Source organism: Tachyglossus aculeatus, chromosome 22 (assembly GCF_015852505.1).
Source record: "Tachyglossus aculeatus isolate mTacAcu1 chromosome 22, mTacAcu1.pri, whole genome shotgun sequence".
Classification (NCBI taxonomy): domain Eukaryota; kingdom Metazoa; phylum Chordata; class Mammalia; order Monotremata; family Tachyglossidae; genus Tachyglossus; species Tachyglossus aculeatus.
In genome coordinates this window covers 1809844-1823768 of record NC_052087.1, presented here as the reverse complement: position 1 = coordinate 1823768, position 13925 = coordinate 1809844, and the positions used below count along the sequence as shown (strand labels likewise).

Below are 13925 nucleotides of genomic sequence, written 5' to 3'. Positions count from 1 at the left end.
CCTTGTAACCTCCCCAGCTCTTAGAACAGTGCTTTGCACATAGTAAGCGCTTAATAAATGCCGTCATTATTATTATTATTATTATTATTATTATAGATGAGGGAACTGAGGCCCAGAGAAGTGAAGTGACTTGCCCATAGTCACACAGCTGACAAGTGGCGGAGCCGGGATGAGAACCCATGGCCTCTGACTCTCCCCCTTCTAGACTGTGAGCCCACTGTTGGGTAGGGACCGTCTCTATTTGTTGCCAATTTGTACTTCCCAAGTGCCTAACACAGTGCTCTGCACACAGTAAGCACTCAATAAATACGATTGAATACGAATAGTCTGTAATAATTGATCAACGGTATTTATTGAGCACTTACTCTGTGCAGAGCATTGTACTAAGCACTTGGGAGAGTCCCGTACAGCATAATCAGCAGGCACACTCCCTGCCCTTAATGAGTTTACGGTCTCAAAGATGGAGCAAGGATTTGGGGGATTAACAACATCACTTGGGGCAATTATTAGGTTTCGCTTTTCCTTCTCTGTCCGCGGAGACCTTTGTGGAGGGAACTCCTCGGGAAGGAGCCAGGACCGGAGTCCAGTCCCCAAGGAGGGCCAGGGGTGGAAAGAGGGACAAGAAAGACTTTTGCAGTTGATCCTTAGGTGGGAGAGGGGAGGAGAAAAGTGAACTGCAGCCCCTCTAATCCCTGGGGTCCCGAGACTAATCTTGGGAGGTGGAGGGTAGGAGGGAAGAGAGGAGAGAAAGGGATGGAGCACACTGGGATGACAGGAGCAACAGGCCGAGGCATTCCCGGGGCAATACGGGACCGTGGCGATCCTGGGAGAGTCCCAGAGCGGTTCTGGGGCAGTCCGGGGGCCTTCCTGGGGCTGCCCTGGGATGGTCATTCCTGCCTAGGATTTCCAGGATGGAAGGGAGTTTTTCAAAATCAATCAATCAATCAATCAATCGTATTTATTGAGCACTTACTGTGTGCAGAGCCCTGGACTAAGTGCTTGGGAAGTACAAGTTGGCAACATATAGAGACGGCCCCTACCCAAAATCAGAATCAGGAAATCGAATCAGAGTAAAATCAGGGAAATTCTGGGCAGTTACCCTGCTCTGGTGTATGAAAGTGAATCGGTTAATAGTTTTAGAAGAGAAGCAGTGTGGCTCAGTGGAAAGAGCCCAGGCTTTGGAGTCAGGGGTCATGGGTTCAAATCCCGGCTCTGCCAGTTGTCAGCTGTGTGACTTTGGACGTCACTTCACTTCTCTGTGCCTCAGTTCCCTCATCTGTAAAATGGGGATGAAGACTGTGAGCTCCCCCTGGGACAACCTGATCTTCTTGTAACCTCCCCAGCACTTAGAACAGTGCTTTGCACATAGCAAGCACTTAATAAATGCCATAATTATAATTATTATTATTCTCTCTGCCTCAGTTCCCTCATCTGTAAAATGGGGATGAAGACTGTGAGCCCCCCGTGGGACAATCTGATCTTCTTGTAACTTCCCCAGCACTTAGAACAGTGCTTTGCACATAGCAAGCACTTAATAAATGCCATTATTATTATTATTCTCTGTGCCTCAGTTCCCTCATCTGTAAAATGGGGATGAAGACTTTGAGCCCCCCGTGGGACAACCTGATCTCCTTGTAACCTCCCCAGCACTTAGAACATTCATTCATTCATTCAATCGTATTTATTGAGCGCTTACTGTGTGCAGAGCACTATACTAAGCACTTGGGAAGTACAACTTGGCAACATATAGAGACGGTCTCTACCCAACAGCAGGCTCACAGTGCTTTGCACATAGGAAGCGCTTAATAAATGCCATCATTATTATTATTAGTAGTAGTATTTTAGGGTGCATCTAAATTAGTGTCCAGCTCTGTTTTATATGTTGCCAACTTGTACTTCCCAAGTGCTTAGTACAGTTCTCTGCACACAGTAAGCGCTCAATAAATACGATTGATTGATTGATTATTTCGGGCTTGGAAGAGTAGGATAGGAAAAAAGCCAGGGTACTTTGTGGGCTTCCCAAGTGCTTAGTACAGTGCTCTGCACACAGTAAGCGCTCAATAAATACAATTGATTGATTGATTGGGCACCTTCTAGGCTCAGAGTATCCAGGCATGGACCTCTTATCCACCCTGGACTTTGGGAGTACCCCCAGGAAGCAGACTCTGGCCACCGAAGACCTGCCTCCCGGGGGTCCCTTAAACTCTCGTGGCCGCCAAGGAAGCCGTGGCCGCGCTTCCCTCGTCTGTCTCTATCACCGGACCACCCGTCTCCAGCCAGAAAAGATCCGAGGTTGGGTAGTGGGCGGCCAATCCTTGCGGGGATGGGCCACCTCCTTTTCAGAGCTGATGCCCCAGAGGAAATACGGGGACCCCAGCACTCCGAGCAGGCCAAAATCCAGCCTGAGGCGGCCGCGGCGATGACACTCCTGTCCCTGCCTGACACCCGTCCCGATTCTGGAGAGCGTTCGGGTTAGGTATGTCTGGGTCTAACTTGGGAATGAACTCCCTCTGATTCTTTTCCCACTTGCTTCCCTCTCCCCTGAAGATCTGCAACATGATGAACGCCCCAGCGGATGAATATTTTACATTCCAGGTAAGCCCGTCAGAACCCTCATCCTCCACTGCAGGGTGCCTCTCTGTTATTCTTTTAATTTTATTTTGCTAATATGTTTTGTTGTCTGTCTCCCCCTTCTAGACTGTGAGCCCGCCGTTGGGTAGGGACCGTCTCTATATGTTGCCGACTTGGACTTCCCAAGCGCTTAGTACAGTGCTCTGCACCCAGTAAGCGCTCAATAAATACGACTGAAAGAATGAATGTGCATCTAGCTGTACTTCTATTTATTCTGACTTGACACCTGTCCACGTTTTGTTTTGTTGTCTGTCTCCCCCTTCTAGACTGTGAGCCCGCTGTTGGGTAGGGACTGTCTCTATATGTTGCCGACTTGGACTTCCCAAGCGCTTAGTACAGTGCTCTGCACACAGTAAGCGCTCAATAAATACAATTGAATGAATGAATGTGCATCTAGCTGTACTTCTATTTATTCTCCCCCTTCTAGACTGTGAGCCCAATGTTGGGTAGAGACTGTCTCTATATGTTGCCGACTTGGACTTCCCAAGCACTTCTCTGCACACAGTAAGCACTAAATAAATATGATTGAATGAATGAATGTGCATCTAGCTTTACTTCTATTTATTCTGATGACTTGTCACCTGTCCACATGTTTTGTTTTGTTGTCTGTCTCCCCCTTCTAGACTGTGAGCCCGCTGTTGGGTAGGGACCGTCTCTATATGTTGCCAACCTGGACTTCCCAAGCGCTTAGTACAGTGCTCTGCACATAGGAAGTGCTCAATAAATACAATTGAAAGAATGAATGAATGCCCCCAGTTCTGATCCCAGTGCCACGCAACTCCGAGGCGTCCCCTCTGCCGCGGCCGGAGGGGCAGGGAGGAGCTGGGGTGGGGGAATGGGCCCACTGTGGGTGGGTGGCCAGGAGTCAGGGCTGGGGAGGGACCATCTCACCTCCTTCCCTTCCCCACAGCACCTGTATATATGTATATATGTTTGTACATATTTATTACTCTATTTATTTATTTATTTATTTTACTTGTACATATCTATTCTATTTATTTTATTTTGTTAGTATGTTTGGTTTTGTTCTCTGTCTCCCCCTTTTAGACTGTGAGCCCACTGCTGGGTAGGGACCGTCTCTATATGTTACCAACTTGTACTTCCCAAGCACTTAGTACAGTGCTCTGCACACAGTAAGCGCTCAATAAATACGATTAATGATGATGATGATCTGGGGGTTTGGGGGGTTTGTCCCACCCGCCATGTTATGTTCTTCAGAGCACACTGTTAGGAACTGGGGGGCGGGAGAGATGGGAAGAGGACAAAGTCATCCTGTTTCAGGCGTGGGAGGGGCAGGGGCAGGGAGCTGGGAGCTGTCGTGATCGGAATACCTCACCCCCGAATCGTAGCTGAGGGCGGCCTGCGGTCAGGTTTCAGGCAGGACAGGCCCAGTCACTGAGGGTAATGGGATCCCACTCCATTGACAATCAAGGTGGCAATGGAGCAGGCATGGTAAGTTAATAATAATAATAATAATAATGGCATTTATTAAGTGCTTACTATGTACAAAGCACTGTTCTAAGCACTGGGGAGGTTACAAGGTGATCAGGTTGTCCCATGGGGGGCTCACAGTCTTAATCCCCATTTTACAGATGAGGGAACTCAGGCCCAGAGAAGTGAAGTGACTTGCCCAAAGTCACACAGCTGACAATTGGCCGAGCCAGGATTTGACTCCAAAACCCGTGCTCTTTCCACTGAGCCACGCTGCTTCTCCTAAAGTTCCAACTCCTTTCAGTCATTCATCCATTCAATCGTATTTATTGAGCACTTACTGTGTGCAGAGCACCGTACTAAGCACTTGGGAAGAACTCCCGTCTGGCCCTGCCCACGTTGGGCACTTTCCCATCCCCTCCAAGCTCCCTTACCGAGTCGTCCCCATCTGTCCTGGCCCGTGGGGTCCCAAGCAACCGTGGCAGTGCCCGGCCCCTGGAAAACAGGGAAGCTCTAGTCCTGCCCAGTCACCGAGAAAGGGAAGTCAGACGCCGGCCCACAATCCTAGGTGCGCTGAGGCGATCAGCCAACCTACTGTTCGAAGTTCTGTCCCGCCATCCAATAAAGCACCACTGGTGGCAGGGAGAATAATAATAATGATGGCATTTATTAAGCGCTTGCTATGTGCCAAGCACTGTTCTAAGCACTGGGGAGGTTACAAGGGGATCAGGTTGTCCCACGGGGGGCTCCCGGTTGTCTACAAGTGAGGTAACTGAGGCTCAGAGAAGTTAAGTGACTTGCCCAAAGTCACCCAGCTGACAAGTGGTGGAGGCGGGATTTGAACCCATGACCTCCGACTCCAGAGCCAGGGCTCTTTCCACTGAGCAGGAGACCTCGTTTCCAGTAGTTTAGGGGGCACTAGCAGCAATGCCACCCCACTGGATGATCTTCAGGGGGGCAGCCCCATTCAATGCCATCGCTGCCACACTGGCCAGCGGTCGGCATTTCCGGCCTCCAGCTGGCCCGGGAATGTCTCTCCACCAACTGGCCTGGTTCCGGGTGGCCCGATAATAATAATAATGATGATAATGGCATTTGTTAAGCGCTTACTATGTGCGAAACACTGTTCTAAGCGCTGGGGGGATACAAAGTCATCTGGTTGTCCCACGTGGGGCTCACAGTCCTAGTCCCCATTTTACAGATGAGCTGATGGGGGCCTAGAGAAGTAAAGTGACTTGCCCAAAGTCACACAGCTGACAAGTGGCAAAGGCGGGATTAGAACCCATGACCTCTGGCTTCCAAGCCCTGGCTCTTTCCACTGAGCCACGCTGATCCCCAAGCTGGACCACTGTGGGCAACGGGGTCAGTGCTAGGGGACAAATGATTTTTATTTCTCTGCTCTCTTTCCCTCTCTCTTCCATCAGTGGTATTTTTTGAGTGCTTACTGTGTGCAGAGCACTCCGCCTTCTTTCCCTCTCTCCATCTCTTTCGGCTTCCCTCCCCAGGAGCCCCAACTGTTCAATCAATGGAATTTATAATAATATTAATAATAATAGCATTTATTAAGCGCTTACTATGTGCAAAGCACTGTTCTAAGCTCTGGGGGGGGGGATACAAGGTGATCTGGTTGTCCCATGTGGGGATCACCTTCTTCATCCCCATTTTACAGATGAGGGAACTGAGGCTCAGAGAAGTTAAGCGACTTACCCAAGGACACACGGCCGACGTGGCTCAGTGGAAAGAGCCTGGGCTTTGGAGTCAGAGGACATGGGTTCAAATCCCACCTCTGCTGCTTGTCAGCTGGGTGACTTTGGGCAAGTCACTTTGCTTCTCTGGGTCTCAGTTCCCTCATCTGTAAAATGGGGGAGAAGACTGTGAGCCTCCTGTGGGACAACTTGATCACCTTGTAACCTCCCCAACATTTAGAACAGTGCTTTGCACATAGTAAGCACTTAATTAATGCCATTATTATTATGTGGCGGAGGCAGGATTAGAATCCATGACCTCTAACTCCCAAGCCCAGGCTCTTTCCACTGAGCCACGCTGCTTCTCTATTATTATTATAATTTATTGAGCGCTTATTCTGTGCAGAGCACTGCTCCTGGAAAATCCAAATTCCAGTCTGGATCCACCAGGGTGCGGCTGGGAAGGGCCTAAGGAGACTCCAACTTCCAATCAATCAATCAATCAATCAATCAATCAATCGTATTTATTGAGCACTTACTGTGTGCAGAGCACTGTACTAATCGCTTGGGAAGTACAAGTTGGCAACTTCCAGCCTGGGAAGAGGCGAGGGACTTAGAGGGAGGGATTGAGTTTGTAATCCATGGGGACCTGGGCTTGTCCCAGCCCCAGGGCCTCCTGGATCTACCCTGACTCAGTTTCTCAGGGCCTCCCACTCTCTCCTGTGCTCACTCTATCCTGCGGCCACTCCATCCTGCGCTCAACCCCTCCTAAGGCTCACCCCCTCCATGCCCACAGCTTCCCGTTCTCACCCCTTCCTTGCCTTCCTGTGCTCGCATCCTCCTGCGTTCAATCCCCGCCATCCCCCCGTCCCCTCTGCCCCCCAGCTTTATCCCATTGACAGCATGGAGTAAATCGGATAGGACACTTCCAGCTCTGACCCAGTCCGGCACGCTGTCGGAAGTATTTACTGAGGGGCTACCGTGCGCAGAACGCTTGGAAGACTGGAAAAGAGCTAGCTGATGTGATCCCTGTCCTCAATCAGCTTACAGTCTAGCAAGGGAGACAGACCCGGAAAAACATCACTGATAGGAGGAAGTCCTAGAGTCTAAAAATGCATTCACGAGTGCTACAATGGGCAGAGAGTATTAAAAGGCTTAGGTCATGCAAAAATGCCAAAATAGCAGTGGGTGGGAATATCAGATTGAGAGATTAATCATCAGGGGTGGCTACTTGGAGGAGATAGGATTTCAGAAGGACTTTGAGCACGGGGGGAGTGCTGTTCTGTCAGATGTGAAGGGGGAAAATGTTCCAGACAGGAGGGAGGGCTTGGGAAATGATGCTAATAATGATGGCATTTGTTAAGCGCTTACTGTGTGCAGAGCACCGTTCTAAGCGCCGGGGAGGTTACAAGGTGATCAGGTTGTCCCACGGGGGGGCCACAGTCTTCATCCCCATTTTCCAGATGAGGTCACTGAGGCCCAGAGAAGTGAAGTGACACGGCTGGCAATGGGCAGAGCCGGGATTTGAACCCATGACCTCTGACTGCAAAGCCCAGGCTCTTTCCACTGAATCACGCTGCAGATACTGTCTTTTGATTTCACCTCCTCCCTCTTTTCAGTCTCTTTCTCAGTCCCCTCTCCTTCCTCCCACCCTTTAACTGTGGGAGTCCTTCACAGCTGAGTTCGGGTTCCCCTCCTATTTTCCATCCACTCCCACTCCCGCGGAGAACTCAGTCACTCCGACGGCTTCAACTACCCTCTCCACATGGACGATTCCCAGATCCACCTCTCCAGTACTGACCTCCTCTCCTTCTCTGCAGCCCGGCCTTTTCTCCTGCCGGCAGGGAATCTCTATTTGGACGTCAACCAATCGATCGTATTTGAGACTTTCCGGTCCCACCGACACCTCAGGCTTCACCTGACCCTAACGGAATTCTTCACCTTCCACCCAAACCCTGTCCTCACCGACTTTCTTATCGCTGCGGATAGCGCTCCCAGCCTCTCTGCCGCACACGCCCGTGACCTTGGCACTATTAGAGAAGCAGCGTGGCTCAGTGGAAAGAGCCCGGGCTTTGGAGTCAGAGGTCGTGGGTTCAAATCCCGGCTCTGCCAATTGTTGGCTGGGTGACTTTGGGCAAGTCACTTCACTTCTCTGGGCCTCAGTTACCTCATCTGTAAAATGGGGATTAAGACTGTGAGTCCCCTGTGGGACAACCTGATCACCTTGTAACCTCCCCAGCGCTTAGAACAGTGCTTTGCACATAGTAAGCACTCAGTAAATGCCATTATTATTATTATTATTATTCTCCACTCACCTCTCTCATTCAACCCGCACCCTCAATCTGTTCACAAAATCCTGTCGGCTCTACCTTCACTTCAATTCTAGACTCTACACTTTCCTCTCCATCCAAACATCTACCGTTCCGATAGGCCCCACGACGTTTACGTACCTGTCCGTCATTTACACGAATGCCTGTCCTCCCCGCTAGACTGTAAGCTCCTCGTGGGCTGGGTATGGGAAGAGCGAACTGCAGACCGAACTGCGGACAGAGGTCAGTGGTTGTGTCCAAACTTCTTAGTGGCTGTGAGATCTGGATCTGTTACGGAAGCTCCGTTTCCACTTCGAGCAGTTCCAACAGTTCCACTCTTCCGCAGAACCGGAATAATATTATTATTATTATTCCGCAGAACCAGAATAATATTATTATTATTATTCTGTGGAAGTGCTTAGTACAGTGATCTGCACCCAGCAAGCACTCAATAAATACCATGGATTAAGTGGTCGGTTCGATCGGCCACACGGGCACACGCTGATAGACTTTCACCCCTAGTAACCCCAGGGACGGAAGATGGCTATGCCTCCATTTTTATATTTGTGAATATAGTAACGTAAAGTGTCTTCACTTTCCAATTAATAATGGCATCCTCCCTAATCTCAAGAACCACCAGCTTTGAGGACCAGTAAAGCAGCGAAACCACCCGCGTCCAAGCTAAAGCTCACTGCATCGTCACACCAGTGCCAGTTGGGACTCGGGAGGAGACTGGATATGCTAGGGGAACACGTAGTTTTGGCGTAAGGAGTGGAAATCAATCAATAAATCATAGATATTGGGAGTTCTTGGTGCACAGAGCACTGTTCTCAATGCTTGGAAGAGTACAATACAACATAGTTGGTAGACACGTTCCTTCCTGCTTTGCACATAGTAAGTGCTTAATAAATGCCATCATTATTATTATTATTATTCCCACGACGTGCTTACAGTCTAGAGAAGCAGCGTGGCTCAGCGGAAAGAGCCTGGGCTTTGGAGTCAGAGGTCACAGTTTCAAATCCCGGCTCCGCAGACTGTCAGCTGTGTGACTTCGGGCAAGTCACTTCACTCCTCTGGGCCTCAGTGACCTCATCTGTAAAATGGAGATGAAGACTGTGAGCGCCCCGTAGGACAACCTGATCACCTTGTATCCCCCCAGTGCTTAAAACAGTGCTTTGCACATAGTAAGCGCTTAAGGAATACCATCATCTTTATTATTATTATTATTAGAGGAAGGAAACAAGGCAGTTGGAGACAGGGCAGACAGAAGGCAAGCTTGCAAGCCACAGGGAAGCAAGAACTCCAACCTGGTGTCATAGATAGCGGTGGACAGGTGGAAGATGGCAGGAGCGGGACATTTTGGGGGGTACAGCCATCAGAAACGGGGGGAAACTCCTCGGGGGAGATGGTGACCCTAAGTTGGGGAAAGGAAGATAGCTATAGGCAAATGCACAACACAACAAAGGACAACTCTTCAACGTGCCATTGGAGAGGACCGTCATACTGTTGTATTGTACTCTTCCAAGTGCTCAGTACAGTGATCTGCACGCAGCAAGCGCTCAATAAATACCATGGATTAAGTGGTCGGTTCGATCGGCTACACGGGCACACACTGATTGACTTTCACCCCCAGTAACCCTAGGGACTGAAGATGGCTATGGCCTCCATTTTTATATTTGTGAATATAGTGACATAAAGCGTCTTCACTTTCCCATTAATAATGGCATCCTCCCTATGCCGTAGAAAGGACCGGTGGACGAAACGGGCTGGGTCATCAAAAATGTCCTGTCGCTGCCGATTGTCAACAGGAAAGAAGAAATTGTGGGGGTTGCCACATTCTACAACCGAAAGGACGCAAAGCCCTTCGATGAGTACGACGAACAGATCACCGAGGTGAGTTTAAAGAAATCATGTCGGTTGAGGACCAGGGTGGGCCTACTGGAAAGCGCGTGGGCCTGGGAATCAGAGGATGTGGGTTCTAATCCCAGCTCTGTCAGTTGCCTGCTGAGTGACCTTGAGCAAGTCACTTAACTGCTCTGTGCCTCAGTTTCCTCAACTGTAACTTGGGGATTCATTGGCACTGTCCCTGCTACTTAGAGGGTGAGCCCCATGTGGGCTAGGGACCGCTACTGACCTGATTAATCGGTGTCTACTCTAGCACTTTGAACTGTGCTAGACACACCATAAAGATTTAACATATATAATAACAACAATCATGAGAACAATGAAAATAATGAGAACAGTCAATCAATCAATCAATCAATTGTATTTATTGAGCGCTTACTGTGTGCAGAGCACTGGACTAAGCACTTGGGAAGTACAAGTTGGCAACACATAGAGACGGTCCCTACCCAACAGTGGGCTCACAGTCTAGAAGGGGGAGACAGAGAACAAAACCAAACATATTAACAAAATAAAATAAATAGAATAAATATGTACAAGTAAAATAAATAAATAAATAGAGTAACAAATACGTACAAACATATATACATATATACAGGAGCTGTGGGGAAGGGAAGGAGGACAGCAACAACGAGAAGCATCTTGGCTCAGTGGAAAGAGCACGGGCTTGGGAGTTCGGGTTGTGGGTTCTGATCCCGGCTCCGCCACCTCTCAGCTGTGTGACTTTGGTCAAGTCACTTAACTGCTCTGTGCCTCAGTGCCCTCATCTGTAAAATGGGGATTCATTCTTTCATTCAGTCGTACTTATTGAGCACTTACTGTGTGCAGAGCACTGTACTAAGCGCTTGGGAAGTACAAGTTGGCAACATATGAAGACTACAACCCTAGTGGGACAACCTGATTACCTGGTATCTACCCCGGTGCTTAGAACGGTGCTTGGCACATAGTAAGCGCTTAACAAATACCAACATTATTATTATTATGAGTGATTGCAGTAAGGTGGTAACAGTTGGGATGGAGAGGAAAGGGGGGATTTTCGCCATGGTGTGAAGGTGGGATTGACAGGATTTAGTGATGGATTGAATATGCGGACTGAATGAGAGACAGGAGTCAAGGATAATGCCAAGATTACAGGCTTGCGGGTCAGGAAGGATGGCAGTGCCGTCTACAGTGATGGGAGTGTCACGGAGAGGACCGGGTTTGGGTGGAAAGATAAGGAGCTCTGCTTTGGATGCATGAGGTTTGAGGTGACGGGAGGACATCTCTCTCTCATTCCTCTCAAGGTAATTTATCCACTGTGCCTCGTTCTTAGCTGCCCTCTTTCAGATCCCTTTGTTCTCACCCCTTCCTCTTGCGTGGAGCCCCCATACCCTTCTGAGCAATCTTGCAAACCTTCAGCATCTTCAAAGCCTTTCTGAAAACCCACCTCCTCCAGGAGTCCTTCCCTGATCCTCTCCCACCTCGGTTTATTTTTTGCACTATCTCTGCACTGATGCATTCACAACCACCACAGTCACAACCATCAGAACATCTAGTCTGCACCTGAGAAGCGCTCAATAAATACGATTGAATGAATGAATCTAGTCTCGCCTACTAGACTGTTTCAGCATTCGCATGGCTATCTTTCCATTCCCTCTTTCCTATTAGTAATTTATTTTGCGTCTGTCTCTCCTGCTAGACTGTAAGCTGCTTAAGGACGGGTAAGCATCCTGCCTTCTCATTTCTTGTAATCGATCCATCGGTGGTATTTATTGAGCACTCTCTGTGTGCCGAGCGCTATGCTAAGGCCTTGGGAGAGAACCAGAAAATTGAGCAGGAGCCTCAACCTATACTATCGATCGATTGACTGATAGATTAGTGGGAATCCACGGAAAGGTGCCACGGCCAGTTCGTGTGCTCACTTCCTTCGGACAGGAGCAGATTCACCATGTCCCTGTGGCTGCCTGGAAGCGAGGCCCCAGCCCAGGATGGGTCGGTCCCCATCGTCGGGCCGAGTCAGGAGACAAAACTGTCTCTGTGGTCGGTTTCAGACGCTCACCCAGTTTCTCGGCTGGTCGGTTTTGAATGCTGACACCTACGACAAGATGAATAAGCTGGAAAACAGAAAGGAGATCGCCCAGGAGATGCTCATGTACCAGACCAAGGCCACCGCCAATGAGGTCACGTCCATATTGGTGAGAACGCAGAGAGGCCGCAGAACAAGAGGGAGCCGGGCCGCTGGGATCCATGGGCACGGGGGCCGGGGGCCAGGGAGGAGCGAGACGGAGAGTCGGCGTGATGGGTGGGAAGGGAGCACAGACGCGCTGCCTGGGGGGAGGAGAGTCACTCTGGGGCCATCAATAGGCCACATCCCTGATAGGAATCACACTCTTTTCAGAAATACAATGAAAAACTGAACAAAGACAGGATAGAAGACTGTGAAGAGAAGCAGCTTATCAAAATTCTGGTAAAACCACTTGCTCCTCACCCGGTGGGAAAAGTGGGGTCTCACTGAGAGGGGCGATTGGATTCTGAGCCTCCCCTCTGGGCTAGAGTCTGCTCCACCGGGCGGGCATTGGCTAAGGTTAGGTTACTGTTGGGTTCTCGCACATCTCCACGAGCAAGTCTCCCCCTGGGCGGTTAGAGACAGACGGACATCCAGGGCATTTGCTCAGGAACATGGCCACGGTCTTTGTCCGAACAGAAAGAGGAGCTGCCCGACCCGAAGGAGGTGGAGCTGTACGAATTCCGCTTCAGTGACTTCCCCGTGACGGAGCACGAGCTGATCAAGTGCGGAATCCGACTCTTCTTCGAGCTCAACGTGGTGGAGAAGTTCAACGTGCCGGTGGAGGTCAGAGAGCCACCGGCCAATCTGAGAGCCACCGGCCCGCCGGCCGGCCGATCCGAGGGTGGTCCGTCCACTGGTCGGACAATCCGAGAGAAGCTGGCCAGCCAATCTGAAGGCGGTCGGCCCACTGGACGGCCGATCGGAGGGCAGTCGACCACTCTTCTTAGGTCAGAGAGTGGTCTCAGTTGGGAGGTGGGCGGCCGCGCCCGACTCCACGGAGCCGCCGTCTTGATGAAGGCAGCGGGGGTCAGTCTGGAGGCGGCCTTGGGCTGCGTGGGTGGAACTCCCGGGCCTGACGGTGCTGTTTTCTGTAGGTTCTCACCAGGTGGATGTACACGGTGAGGAAAGGTTACCGCTCCATCACGTACCACAACTGGCGACACGGCTTCAACGTGGGTCAGACCATGTTCACCCTGCTCACGGTAGGCCCTGGCAGCTAATAATCATAACTGCGTTGTTGTTTATATAACTTTGGTATTTGTTAAGCGCTTACTATGTGCAAAGCACCGTTCTAAGCGCTGGGGAGGATACCAAGTGATCAGGTTGTTCCATGTGGGGCCCACAATCTTAATCCCCGTTTTCCAGAAGAGGGAACCGAGGCACAGGGAAGTTAAGTGACTTGCCCAAAGTCACCCAGCGGCGGAGCTGGGATTTGAACCCCTGACCTCTGACTCCCAAGCCCGTGCTCTTTCCACTGAGCCACGCTGCTTCTCTAAGCGGCGTTTATATGCTAACCAACGCTACAGAGGAAGAAACCGAGGCCCGGAGCAGTGACGTGACCTCTCCGAGGTCACCCAGTAGACAAAGTGGTGGAGTTGGAATTAGAACTCAGGACCCCCCGGCTCCCAGCCCCTGCTCTTTCCACTAGGCCACCTCTGCCCCAAGAGGGACCCAGCTGACCGTGTCTGCTTTGACCCATCTAATGAATCCAGACTTCTGGAGCCAGTCCCGCGGGTCCCCGTGCCCAGCCTGCCAACCTCCGGGGCTGGGGCAGACTGGCCCGCACCTGGCTGCCACCTCTCAAGCAGGGACAGGGAGTGTGTCGGCAGTGTCTCTGCCTCCGGCATCCCAGCGAAATACAGTCCAGGCCGGGCCTCAGGTAGAGGAATGTGTCACAACAGGCTCCCAAAACCCTCTGGA

The 13925-nt window shown here is 50.5% G+C and overlaps 1 protein-coding gene across 1 annotated transcript in view; it reads left to right on the top strand.

The window, feature by feature from the left end:
* Window positions 1–13925, top strand: part of PDE6C (phosphodiesterase 6C) — a 53604-nt gene that overhangs the window by 13547 nt on the left and 26132 nt on the right. The window contains exons 8-13 of the mRNA XM_038764782.1: window positions 2548–2595; window positions 9800–9949; window positions 11989–12132; window positions 12336–12404; window positions 12642–12788; window positions 13100–13207. Coding sequence (XP_038620710.1) covers window positions 2548–2595; window positions 9800–9949; window positions 11989–12132; window positions 12336–12404; window positions 12642–12788; window positions 13100–13207 — 666 coding nt within the window. The remainder of the gene's footprint in view (window positions 1–2547; window positions 2596–9799; window positions 9950–11988; window positions 12133–12335; window positions 12405–12641; window positions 12789–13099; window positions 13208–13925) is intronic.